The sequence below is a fragment of the Phalaenopsis equestris genome, unplaced genomic scaffold, assembly GCF_001263595.1.
Source record: "Phalaenopsis equestris unplaced genomic scaffold, ASM126359v1 Scaffold207535, whole genome shotgun sequence".
NCBI lineage: Eukaryota > Viridiplantae > Streptophyta > Magnoliopsida > Asparagales > Orchidaceae > Phalaenopsis > Phalaenopsis equestris.
This window is the reverse complement of record NW_018226858.1, coordinates 38,799-53,128: the sequence shown is the minus strand read 5'-3', so window position 1 is coordinate 53,128 and position 14,330 is coordinate 38,799. Positions and strand designations below refer to the sequence as shown.

At 32.0% G+C, this 14,330-nt stretch overlaps 1 protein-coding gene across 2 annotated transcripts in view; it reads left to right on the top strand.

Annotated features, from left to right (window-relative positions):
* The window catches only part of LOC110036506 (probable 18S rRNA (guanine-N(7))-methyltransferase), a 17,526-nt gene extending 7,398 nt beyond the window's left edge, over positions 1–10,128 (top strand). For both annotated transcript variants that reach the window (XM_020740969.1, XM_020740968.1), the window contains exons 6-10: positions 1,950–2,006; positions 4,096–4,145; positions 4,261–4,413; positions 4,989–5,124; positions 9,828–10,128. In XM_020740969.1, coding sequence (XP_020596628.1) covers positions 1,950–2,006; positions 4,096–4,145; positions 4,261–4,413; positions 4,989–5,124; positions 9,828–10,004 — 573 coding nt within the window. In that variant the 3' untranslated portion in view covers positions 10,005–10,128. The remainder of the gene's footprint in view (positions 1–1,949; positions 2,007–4,095; positions 4,146–4,260; positions 4,414–4,988; positions 5,125–9,827) is intronic.
* Positions 10,129–14,330: the final 4,202 nt, after the last annotated feature.

Here is a 14,330-nt window from a genome sequence, read left to right as displayed (position 1 = left end):
GCTTTAAAATATATATATATATATCTATATCTATATATATATAGACGCGCGCGCACACACACACACTCTACATATGAATAATACAATTAAAGATAATTATTTCTCTCCAAATCAATTCTCTACATTATTACTAGTTTAGGTTTTCCTAAGACTTGAAATTTTTTCAGATGAAACTGCTATTACTGGATTATAGGTATGTGATCAGAGTCTTAAAGTGATGATTCTAGTTAAAGTTTGGAAAAAAAATTAATTAGATCCAATCTAGAGGTTACTTTGAACAGCTTGGAAGTGCTTACTGTGATAAACTTCTATGTGAATTTAATTGAGCTTATTTAACTTAGTTCTTTTGATGGGATTTTTTAATATTGGCATTTCATACATACTACATAATTCTTATGTTTCATATCTAACATCTAAACTTTCATATTTACATACATATCACTCAAATACTTATTATCACATAAAGAATATCACTATTACTGATGAAGTACACCTTTTCTTGCATAAGTTTACCACACCAAATTGTTATAAATGTTAATATAGAACATTAGATGTTAAATATGTAAATACATAGAAATTTTGTGTTATGTATGTAAATTTTATTTTTTTAATACTAATCTTGGAAATTGGAGGTTGTCTTATTTAGAACCAGCATATGTAACTTCGTAGAATATATGATACTCTAGAAAGCACTGAAGTGGAAAGACTTTTCCGCATATTGATGCACTGTGAACTATAAAACATCAGATTCTCTATTCTATATTTTTTATACTTTTGATTTGTTGAAAATGCTTGATCTCTAATGTTTCTTACATGATGAATTGCCTTCTTAAAAGTATATTTTTTCTAAAATATATTAATGCGTAAATATACTGCTGCGTTCCACATGCTTTAACTTTTTGTAGTTTCTATAGTTTATTTGGAAGATAATGCAAAGTAAATGCTGTCAATTCGGTTGCATTTACTTGAGATTTGTGGAAAAAATTGAACCATGAAGTGTATTTTCATCTATGTGGCTTACTTTAAGCTAATTTTTTCACACAACCAAGCAACTCCTTAAATTTATGATTTGTTTAGAAATAACCTGCTTCAAAGTACCCCATATCATATTCAGCATACTGATATGGATAAATTTGGATGCCCAATCCATTGCACTAAGGAATTGGAAGGATTTAACATCCAGAAAACAAAAACTTCTTATGCGCCTAATCTATAGCTTATGCATGTTGGATACACACATGCCAGTGATTTGCTTATAGCCCAACAAGCTACAACCAGTAATAATTCACTTCTTAGAAGTACACTTTTTTAAAAATACGAGTCTATCGATTAAAATGAGACTTAGGTTTTGTTTGGGAAATTTTTTCTGGAGTAGTTACATAGATTCTCGTGGATAATTTCTTTTGGTTTTGTCGTTTGGAATTTTCAAATCAACACAATTCTTGGAAAAATAATGACAAATTACCTGTGAAAGTAATGTTTTATTTTGGCTGATGATTTTTTAAGGTGTCTATATTTTTCATATGCCAGGAAAAATATTGAGTTTTTTACTCGGTTTGCTCTTTTGGCCGTCTATTCATCTTACATTTTCTAAACGACTTTGTGGAACCTGAATTTCTTTTGTTTTAAATATGTTGGTCTAGGGTTGTTTGTATGGTTGGATTTCAAAGCTGTCATCTTAATGATTGTTACGAAGATTACTAGATAACTTTAACTGCTTATTTTAGTTGCAGCAAATCTGTGAGATGCACTTTTGGTCTAAGGAAAACAGATATGAACAGAGTGGCTAATTCTGATTGTGGATAAATTAATTAGGTCACTAAACATTTGATTTTATTTATACATGACACATGGTTGACTGATTAATATTACTAAAATATAACTCCATTATGTAGATTATATTACTTTCAGCTTTGTTTTTTGACCACTATTGATTGGTCATGTTGCAGGGTGTTGGTTTGAGGCCTAGCGTAATTGATGGAGCTATAAGTATCTCTGCAATTCAGGTTGTTCAAGGTCATACAGCTGAATTTTTTCTGTCTGATTTTCTTTAAACATGTGGGATTTCTATTTTTTGGAGAATTCATGGAACAATATGTTTCTTCAATTCTGGACAGCATTCATCAGCAGGTGTTCTTGTGCAGTCAGAACATGGATAATGCTAACTATGCATTTTATTAATTGCAGGCTAATTTCTTCTGCATTGCAAATGCTAGGAGCCCGTTTGGCATCAAATTTATTCTCTGTTTTTATTTTTTCTTTTGTTTTAAAAAAATATTTGTTTAGGGTTTGTTTGTGATCAATTTTATTTTTTCATTTATTTTTAAAAAATATTTGTTTAATGTATTTTTAATATTCTTTTAGTTTTTGTTTCTCAAAACAAATAAACATATTTTTTGAAAACTAAACAACTTTTAGGTTTTTTGAGTGTTCTAAAAAATAATCATATCTTAATCAAGCATATTTTGTTTCAAATCAAATCATAAACAAAATAAAATAAACAAAAAAATAAAACAAAAAAACAAAAGTGATCCCAAATAGCCCTTTAGTGTAATTTTTATTATGTTTTTAATTTTAAGTTTTTAAAATAAAGGAACTTATAACACTCAGAATAATTTTTGTGTATGTTGAGTGTTTTTAAATATAGTTATTGCAACCAAACAATTTTTATTTCAAATCAAAACATAAATAAAATAAAATAGAAATAAAAAATAAAAACTAAAAGCACCAATCCCCAAATAAATAAAATGATTGTTATCCACATCTACTTATATTATCAAATAATAACTTTTAGAAGCACACTTACTTCCATTCTATGCTTAATTAATCCTTCCATTTTTCATTTTTTCTTATTTTAAGTGCTTAATATTTAACCTTTTATGAAGTCATAACCTTAATGGGCGTTTGGGATCGGTTTTTATTTTTTTAGTTTATTTTATTTTTGTTTTAACATAAAAGAAAAACATATTTGGTACGCTGGTAATTTTTCTATTTTTAAAAATAATAAACAAAAAAATATGTTTGGAAAAAAAAAAATGTAATTATCCCCTCTACCACCTCCTCCTCTTATTCCTTCCTCAACCCCCTCCCCCACCGCCACCTTGACCCCCATTGAACAGCTCTAATTCATTCCTCCACTGCCGCCGCCGAAAGCAGTCGGAGCTTCTTCACTAGCGAAAACACCTACAGCTGGCGAGTTCCACTTTGATTTCTCTCACTGTTTCTTATCTCTCCACCACCACACTCGTTGGATTCTCTAGGGTGGTGCCAGCCGGTGGTGCAAAGTAAGGAGAAGAAGGAGAGCAGAAAGAGCTGATGAAGAAGAAGAAGAAGAAGCAACACTGGTAGAGAAGAAGGCATCAGAGATGGCATTGGTGCTGGCGTCCGCATCTTAGGCATTCGTGTCAGCATCACCGGCGAAGAAGGCATCGACATCGAAGGCATCAGGGGATTGGTGGGAAGCTGTTTTAAAAACATAAGAAACAGGTTTTAGTTGTTTTGTATTTTTGAAAAATAAAAAAGAATTTGTTAAAAAAAAAAGGAAACAAACATATTTTTTGTTTTATTTTCTGTTCTTTGAAAACAAAAACAAAAAACATGAAACAGAAAATGGTTCCAAACAGGGCCTTTGCTTTGTTTTTGAATATATTTTCTTGTACTTCTTTTCGTCTTTAGAATTGTTAGATTTTAGATTTAAATATGAAGTTAGTGCTGTTAAAATGTCCTACAGCTAAAATGACACTTTTCTTGAAGAAAGACGAGCTAACCATTGTTGATTATTATTTCCATCCAAACAATTACGGCTACCATTGAACCAAAGAACCAAGGATGACATGATCATCACTTTAGAATTCTTATACATCTGGCTAGCCTTCAACTCTTTGATTTTTTTTTTTGTGGGCTAATGTATTTGTCTTTAAGAAACCCGTGCTGCTGTAAGAACACAATTGAAACTCATGCTGTACTGGTCTGGATACTTATGTTTAACCCAACTATTATAGTAGTGCTGATGTTTTTTTACTATATATTTTGACAGTTATGATTATAACCTTGGCTGATGTTTTGTATTTAATTCAAGCCTTACTGATCTTGCAGTGGTTGTGTTATGCTGACAACTCCTCTCATGAACCAGTTGCGAGATTGAAGTATGTATTTCTCTGTAGGAATCAACTTACTAGAGTTAATCTTCCCATTATCTTTTTCTAACTGGTGCTTTTTTTAATGCCCTTTAATCTGTTTTTTTTTTTTTTTTTTTTGCAGAGCTTTTTTTGGGTCATTGTATCGGTGCTTAACAAGGGGTGCAAGAGCAGTTCTGCAACTTTATTCTGAAAATATGAATCAGAGTGAGATGATTATGAAAGCTGCCATGCGTGCTGGTTTTGCTGGTGGAGTGGTAGTTGATTTTCCTCACAGGTATATGCTAATTTATGTTCTCAGATTCTGACAGACTAGAGTTGTTTATCCTCATTTGTTTTGTGAGTTGACCACTTTCTTTGCCCACCTTTATGCTTTTTGATTCTTTCTTTAGTCATTTTTTGCATGAAAAATTGGCTGGCGTTTCCAGTTTCTTAAGATTATGTTTTTCTACAAGCTGGAAATGCCAAGTATCTGTTATATCGACCTGTTATTGGGACAGAAAGGAACTATGCTAACTATTTAAAAAAGAGAAATTTATTTAAACCAAAAGCTTAGAAGTTGGCTCTAAATTGATGCAGCTATGTTTAGGTGAATGTTTACATATCTGACACCTATTTTAATTTTTACATATTTTTATTTCACTCAAAGCTTTAACATTACCTTAAAAATACCACTATTACTAGCCTTTTTAAAAGAGGATTACACCTCTCAATGCATAGGTTTATGACGCATCATGCGTGTAAATATTAAACTTTCGATGCTAGATACGCAAATATAAAAGAACTGTGTGGTATGTGGATTTCCCTTTTTTGAAATCAGTATCCTGTATGCTAACTATTTAACTTTCACAGTACGAAAGCTAGGAAGGCTTACCTTGTTCTAACTTGCGGACCAGCTTCCATGCAAACATCCCTTCCAAAAGGCAAAGCTGAAGATGGAGAATCATGCAGTGATGACGATGAAAGTGACGATGATGATGAACAAACGGTAAGTATAAATCAGATACCGGTTCTTTTTCTCCCACCTACACTTGAGTACCAACTTGACCTAATCTTTCCCATTTGGTTTACAAAGCTAGGTCGCACACGATGCTGAAAAATTATATGGAAATTTACATACCTAGAACACAATTCCTATCTATTTATTTATCTCACGCCCGAACATTCATATTTACATACACAGCACTTGGTGCTTTAAACCTATGCATGCAAATGTATATTTTATTTTTAAAAAATTGTAATAGTACTATTTGATGTTATATTAAAGAGTTGTGCTATGTTTGTAAATGTGAAATTTTAGATTTGAGTTATGTAAATGCATAAGAATTGTGTGCTATGTATGGCATGCGCCAGAATTATAATGTAGGTGTTACATAGTAACATCAGAGGTAAAGAGGAGAGAGAGAAGAGAGCCTTATATGTAAATGAATCGGTGTATCAATCACACAATCTCTTTATTTTCTGCCTCTATCGTATTTAGTTGTGTACAACTTCCAGATTGCTCATTCACACCTAATAATTTCATGAACTTATTGCACCTTCTCTAACACTGGGAAATTTTAGAATAGTGTGTTCGAAATACCATGTGATGTTTCTTATCTTTTAGTTTAAAAGATAGACTTTAATTTTGGATATCTCTTGTACATTTTTTCTTTTTTTTGATATTTGAGCGCTTTTTAGAGAGGTATTAGAAACATTATCACCTAAATATATAGTTGCGTTAAGTGGATTTTATACCTCAACAACATCAACAACAACAAAACCTTTATCCCGTTAAGTGGGGTCGGCTACATGAATCATTTTACTCCATTGCGTCCTATTTAGTGTCATATTTTCATTTATATCTAATAAATTAAGATCATTTTTTATACAATAAGCCCAAGTCATCCTAGGTCTACCTCTGGCTTTCTTAAAATAAGCCGAATCTAAAACATTTACTCTTTTAATCGGATCATCAGATGGTCATGGTTTAATTTGACCATACCATCTAAGACGACCTTTTTTAATTTTATCTGTCACTGGAGCTACACCAACCCTATCACGGATATGTTCATTTTACATTTTGTCTCTAAGTGTAAAGCCACTCATCCACCCAATCATTCTCATTTCAACAACACTTAACTTAGTTTTATGCTTCTCTTTTAAAGGCCAACACTCAACGCCATAGAGCATTGCAGGCCTCACCACCATCTTATAAAATTTTCCTTTTAGTCTAAGCGGTACTTTTCTATCACATAATAGGTCTCTGATGCATTCCTCCACTTTAACCAACCAAAGGTCCGATGCATTCCTTCACTTCAACCAACCAACTTGAATTCTACTAATAACATCTCCATCAACATCTAATTCTACTAATAACATCTCCATCAATATCACCATCACTTTGAACAATAAACCATAGATATCTAAAGCGTTCACACCTTTTAATAATTTGCCATAGTTATATTATATTTTTGTCACTAGAGCTACTACTATTAAAATTACATTCCATGCGCTCATTTTTAGTTCTACTCAAACGAAGGCCTTTAAACTTCAAGGTAAACCTCCATAATTCAAGTTTTTCCTGAGTTTTTTCTCTCTTTATATCCATGAGAAGGGTATCATCAGCAAAAAGCATACCTTAAGGTACATCCTTCTGTAAGTTTCCAATAAGACCATCCATAACTAAGGCAAAAAGATATGGGCTTAAAGCTGATCTTTGATGTAAACCAACAAAAATACAAAAATATTTGGTCAATCTTCTTTCTGTTCGAACACGAGCAACAGTTCTTATGTGTACATATCTTTAATGACTTGAATATAAGTCATATCAACACCTTTATTCTCAAGAACTCTCCAAAGGATATCTCTTGGAATCTTTATCATAAGCTTTTTCTTAATCAATAAAAATCATATGTTGATTCTCCTTGTTATCTTTGAACTTCTCCATCAAACCTCCCAATAAATTCTCAATAAATTTTTGAACTTCTCAATCAAACCTCTCAATAAATTTATAGCTTCCATAGTAGACCTGCTCGACATAAATCCAAATTGATTATGAGAAATCTTTGTCCTATATTCAATTACTTATTCAATTACTCTCTCTCATAATTTTAAAGTTTGACACATCAACTTAATTCTTGTATGATTTGCACACTCTTGTGCATTTTTTTTATTCTTAGAAATGAGGACCAAAATACACATCCTCCATCCCTCCAGCATCTTTTTAGTTTTAAAAATAATATTAAAGAGTTTAGTAAGCCAAGAAAGTCTCAAATCTCCTATATATTTCCATAATTCAATTGGGATATCATCAGGTTCTACAGACTTTCTATCCTTGGTTTTTCTTAAAGCCATCTCATCTTCTTTTTTTACTAATGCAATGATAAAAATAAAATATTTTATTATTATTAACAATATTAAGATCATTAAAGTTCATATTTTTCAAAATTTCATTAGAAAGTATCAAAATAACTCACCCACCCATTTTGAATATCTTTTTGTAAGAAAAACACTTTTTGATTTTCATCTTTAATACACTTTAGTTGAGTTAAATCTTTGTTTTTCCTTTCTCTTTATTTGGCTAGTTTATATGTATTTTTTCACCCTCTTTAGTTTCTAATCTATAATAAAGACCACTAAAAATAGAATTTTTAGCGTCACAGATTGTTCTATTAGACGCCTTATGGGTTGTTTGATATTTTTTTTCAGTTCTCTAAACTATTTCATTTAAACCAATTTTTATATCATGTCTTCTTATTTTTTATCTTTTTTTGCACATTATTATTCCACTACCAACTATTGTTATTTATAGCAACTTTTTCTTTTGACTCTCCAAGAACAACTTTTGCCACATGTTTTATAATTTTTGTTACTTTATCCCTTATAGAATTTGTTTCTTCATGAACATTCCAAATTTTAAAATCATGAATTTGACTCATAAAAATAATTTTATTTGTGTCTTTTAAGTACCCTCATCTAATTTTACGACGATGATTCCTAGTATTCTTTATTTTATAACTCTTCATCTTAAAATCTAGAACTAATAATCGATGCTGAGTACTAAAATCCTCATTTAGAATGATCTTACAATCTTTACATTCTCAACGATCTCTTCTCATAAGAAAATAATCAACTTGTATTTTATTAGATTTAGTTTTATAAGTAATAATATGCTAATATCTTTTCTTGAATAAAGTATTAATAATAATAAAATTATATGCTAAAACAAAATCTAATATAGCTCTACCTTCTTCATTAATCACTTCAAAACCATAGCCACCATGATAAATTTCAAAATTTTCTACCACATTTTCATTTAAATTTCCTCCAATAAAAATTCTTTCTTCAAGATGTATCTTTTGTATAAAGTTCTCTAAGTCATTCCAGAATTTATCTTTAGAACCTATATTCAAACCAACTTGAGGAGCATGAGCACTTATAATATTAAAAATTTTAGTTTCAAAAATAATCTTAAGGGCTATAATTCTATCTCAAACTCTATTAATTTTTACCATATTATCTTTCAAACTCTTATCTATAATTACACCTATCCCATTTTTAATGCGACTCTTACTTGAATACCAAAATTTTAAATCTAAGTTATCAATCTCCTTAGTCTTTTCTCTAACCATTTTAGTTTCTTGAACTCATAAGATATTTATCTTTCTATGAATCATATATCAACTAATTCCAATAATTTACTAGTAAGAGTATTTATATTTCAAGATACTATTTTAATATTAGTTTCATAGACTAACTTATTTATCCGTATTCGTCTATAATGTGAGAACCCTTGTTTATTTGACAATACACTTGGGCGTTGGTGTAGTGGCCCTTGAACACTTTTGACTGTATTCTAATCATATAATGTGTCGCTTCCAGGGGAACGCCCTAGCACTTAAACAATGATGAAAATGATTCATGTCATGATTTTTTTGACAAGTTTTACACTAGCTGTCGACTACCTAACACAACTCTCTACTTTTTACATCCGTGTTTGGGACCGTAAATGATAGTGTTTAACTGGATATTATACCTAATCAATTTTATTTGGCGCATTTACATACATACCACACAATTTTTATGTATTTACATACATAACACACAATTTTTATGTATTTACATATCTCACATAGGCATTCATGTTGACATGTATGCCACTGAAATGTTTAACATCAAATTAAAAATACCACATTTGTTAGCTTTTTAAAAGTGATATACATATTTTAATGCATATATTTATGACAGGAAGTTGTTGTAATTGTAAATATCGAACTTTCGGTGTTAGATATGTAAATACATAAGAATTAAGTGGTATGTATGTATGCAAATTTCCCATTTTATTTCAAGTTCTCCTTTGTTTTATTCTCTATTGATATTATGCTCTTATGTTTATGAAATATTGTGCTCCACCATTTAATAATTAAGTTTATTTATATTAATTTAGAAATTATAATTATAATCTATGATACACAGACACTTCTAATTAAGGAGCATATATATATATATATATAGTATAATTGTTTTTTTGACATGTGTCAGTGTCCAATATTTTTAATAATAGAAGTGTTTGATGTCGGTGTCGGTGTTGTGTTGTGTTTGTGTCCGTGTCTGTATTTGTACAATTTATAGTATGATAGATGTGATTTTTTAATCATATATCTACCTATGATTTTTTAGTTGATATGAACTTTTGTTTGATTTATGCAGGTTGGTATATATGATAGACATCGACCAGCAAAAAGGTCTAAAATAGCTAAGATGGGCAAAGGGAAAGGCAAAGGCAAAGCTTGGGTGCTTAAAAAGAAGAACCAAATGAGGAACAAAGGATACTCTGTCCCTCCAGATACCAAATACACAGCCCGGAAGAGGAAGGATCGCTTCTAAATGCTTTCAGAAGCGAGTTTAAATCATCAGCAGTGTTTTACTGTAATTTTTTCTTTTACTCGGTATTTATTTGATGACGCTTTCTCCTGTTTATGGCACATTTGTTGGAATTTTTTTTTTATAAAAAAATAAATTTTTTTTTTTATAAAAAAATAAATTTTTTTTTTTGTTTTTTGAGCTGCAGAATTGTTGTTGATTTGCTTGCGTATTTCTTATTCAGGGCTTGGTTGATCAATTGTTGATAGAAAATGTTATTTTATAAAATTATGATTTTATTTTGGGCTATTTGATTACATACCACCCTATTGTCACATCCCAAAAGAGCCCTTAAGAGAGGTGGGCAACTTAGGACTTAAATACTGTTTTTTGGCTCTACACCTAGCCGATGTGAGACTATTTGTCCGTGACATTCTTCTCCACCCAATCACGTGACGCCCTCGTCACGGATCGGCTCTACCGAGAGTCCTACTGGACCGTAGAGAGTCCACACACCTGACAGGCGATAATCTGCTCTGATACCACTTGTCACCTACCAAAAGAGCTCTTTATGGGTGGTGGGCAGCCCAGGACTTAAACATTACTTTTCGGCCCTACACTTAGCTGATGTGAGACTATTTGTCCGTGACGCTATGCTTATGATTTTATCACCCAACACACAAAAACATTGCTATTTACAAATCTAGCACTCTCGATCATCTATTTTCCAAATTCATTCTCAAATATCAAAATTCATGATAAAAACCAGATCTATATTTTTCATCTTTATTTCACCTAAATGCATCGGTTTGAGAGTTTTAAGAAAATTATTTGGGTGTTAATTTTGCAAATAGCAATGTTTCCAAGTGATGTGTATGTAATCATTCCTTTTATTTTCTTAATGTGATCATCACTAATTTCTTACAAGTGAAATACGATAAAATGAAATTAATGCAAATATCAGAATTTAAGATTTCCTCGAATGGTTTATGGCGATTGAAATGAATTTGTCTGGTCGGCTGTCCATCTTGCTTGAAATTGCTTCAACAAAAAGAGGAATATTTACATACATACCATCGCATTCCTATATATTTACATATCTAAGACCTAAACAATAATTTTTACACACATGCCACTTTTAAGTATGCACGAAAAATGTATTTCACTCTTTTCAAAGTTAAAATGATGATTTTTTTTTGTGTAAAGAAGGGTTTGGTTGGCATAAATGTAAAAATTAAAGTTTAGGTGTTCGATACATAAATATATAGGAATTGAGTGGTAAGTATGTAAATGCCTCAAATTTATAGCTCTTTACTTCCTAAACTAGGAGAATCTTTGGTAATAATGTTCAACTATTTTAAGCCTCATTTTTAAGTTGGTGCATAGCATTAGGGTTGTCAAATTGATTTGTCGTTCGCGAACTAACGAGCAGAACATGAATAAATATTTGTTCGTTCATGTTTGGCTTGAATTGCCTTGAAAATATATATATATATATATTAAGGAGAATTATAGGTCACCTTACGTGTTAATTAGCAAAAAGAGGTACAGAGTTTATTTAAGGAGAGGTTCTCCAACTAAAAAGCCAAAAAAAAATACAATACACACTCAAAGACGGGGGATCCTCAATCAAGTACAACTCCACCCAAAACCAAAGAAAAAAGTATCCCAAACCAAAAAGTATACCCGAGATTTACAAATATACCAACATAAAAAAAAAAAAAAACATAAAAAAAGTCATAATATTAAGGACAAACATAAGCCAAAATAAAAAAAAGGAAAGGAAGTAGCCGCTTGTGGTAGTAGATATACAAAAATACCAAAATTGCATCCTAGTAGATTTGAAGAGTGAAGGAGAGGATCCAAAGTACTTGGTAGAAAATTGAGAGGTTGGAAAATGAAGAATCCCTTGTAAATATTTTGATTTTCACTTGCAAGATAGCAAAACCAGCACAGTAAAAAATGTTGGCAGAAAATCAGAAAACAAGAAACACAAAACTTTCATAAAATCCTAGTAAAGAAGCCTTGGATGAATCAATAATAAGGCCGCAACAGGCACCCCCTCGAAAAGCCAAAGCTTGCACCCCATTGTAAATCTAGAAAGCTGTCTGTACGAAGCACAACAATTAACAATACTCCCATAGATGCATTATGAAACAGTACTGCTCAGCAGGTGCAATAAGAGCAGGCTAGTCCCCAAGCTCTCAATCCTTCAGCAATGAATACCATAGAAAAAGTAGCGAAGCCAATAAGAAGGGCCACTAATATCCATAACCAAAAAAAGGTGACCTCTCCCAAATAGTAACTTGAGGAAAAAGCTTCTAAATGAGCCATAAAAAGAAGTATGCAGAAAATTCTGCATGAGTAAATTAAAACAAAGACAAAACCATGAAGTCACCAAAGAGCAGGGATTGAAACGAACCAAAAACATCCAAAAACCAAATCCAAAGTTAGATATGAAATTCTAGCAGGCATATAACCAGCCAATCACAGACCAAACCCAAAAACCAAAGACCACAATCAAAACAAAAGTAAAGTTAAAGAAACAACCCATATAAGCAAAGACTTTAAGCTCGCTAAAAGGCGGCTGCCAAAAGATCACTTTGAATAAGAGAGTTGAGAGGGCTAGGAGGAGTGTCACCAATGATAATGCCAAATTGCCCCTTCTTAGCTAACCAATCCGTAGGGGCATTACCTTCTCTGTGAATAAACGTATATTGGATATCAATATGAGTAGTCGCCACCACATTTTTGATCTGGTTCAACAAAATTATAAGATTCCAGAGGGGTTTTATCTTACCCGTTAACATATTAAACATTTAATGGGAATCAGTTTCTATCACAATATTTAAAAAACCAAAAGCCACAACAACTTGCAAAGCTGCCAAAACATCAAATGTTTCAGTTTCCAGAGGAGACAAAGCAATGCAGGGGGAGGCAAAGAAAACAAGGCATTGCCCCTTAATTTTCTTAAATAAGCCTCCTATCCCTACAACTTCCCTATTTAAACTGTCATCAATATTTACTTTAATCCAACCATGGGAAGGTGGTCTCCAATTTATCAAAATTGGTCTCCTACTAGTTCTAGGTTGAAAGGAGTTATAGGCATCGCTAGCAGCTTTCGAAGCTTTAAGGAAATTATCCACAATATGAGCAGCAATATTATAAGGCGTATGGTGAGAAACTTCATATATGTGACTATTTCTAACAACCCAAAGGAACCACAAAACTATTAGAGGAAAGTAGAAAAGTTTGTTTTGAGAATGCTCAGTTTCTTTCCAGACGACACCAATACTTTTTAGGCATAAATTAGAGGGCCAATGTATGCCAATGTAGCACCCCAGCTGTTGCCAAACTTCTCTAGAAAATGTGCAATCATTAAAAAGGTGTGTAGAAGATTCAACCTCTTTCTTACAAACATAGCAAATGGAAGCAATCCTCAAACCCTTCATTTAAGTATATCATCAAGAGGAAAAAAATTATGAAATAGTCTCCAAAGAAAGAAGGAGATAGATGGAGAGATATATTGGTGCCAAATATAATTACTCCATTTCCATTGAGGAAAGTTGTACAGATGAGAATATATCATTTTAGTGATGGATACTCTAGATTGAAATTTCCAAATAGGGACATCTGTAGTACCAGTATTTATAGGAATATTAGCAATAGAAGGGGCCACCTCCCCAACCAAAGACAACAGTTTAGGCATATTCCAGCCACACTCCATCCAACAATCCAACACCATAAGATTAGCCTGAGATGGAGAATGAGGCATATTCAAGAAAAGAGATGTTCCCCAATGATAATTCCAAAAAGAAATTCTCCTATCCCCCACATCCCAAAAAATGAATTGAGAGGCTATATTACGGGCAAGAGTAATGACCTTCCAAATCTTAGAATCCCCCTTTTCCAAGTGACAGTGGAAGGGTGACTGATATGCCTAAAATATATAGTATTTTTAGACACATTTTTATACATATTTTTGAGATATTGCGCTTTAATGGAAGATATTTTTGTATTTTCTTTTTTAATGTTTTTCTGTTCGAGGTACAGGTAAAAAGGTGAAAATTGCTTAAAGGAGTCAAAAATGATCAAACTTGGAGCAAATAGGTGAAAAATGTGCAAAAGTGTTTTGGCGCCTAAGCGCCAAATCCGGCGCTTACGCACCAGGTAAATAGAGAAGGTCGCGCCTAAGAGCCAGTGACAGTTATTAGACGAGTAAATTTGGTTTTTGTGAATTTTGAAGAGGTTTTTGAGACACCTATTGACTTAATAGGTGATTACAACCACCATAGACAAAAATTATTGTGAAAGGATGCATCTCTTGGGGAAATACATCGAATCGAGACA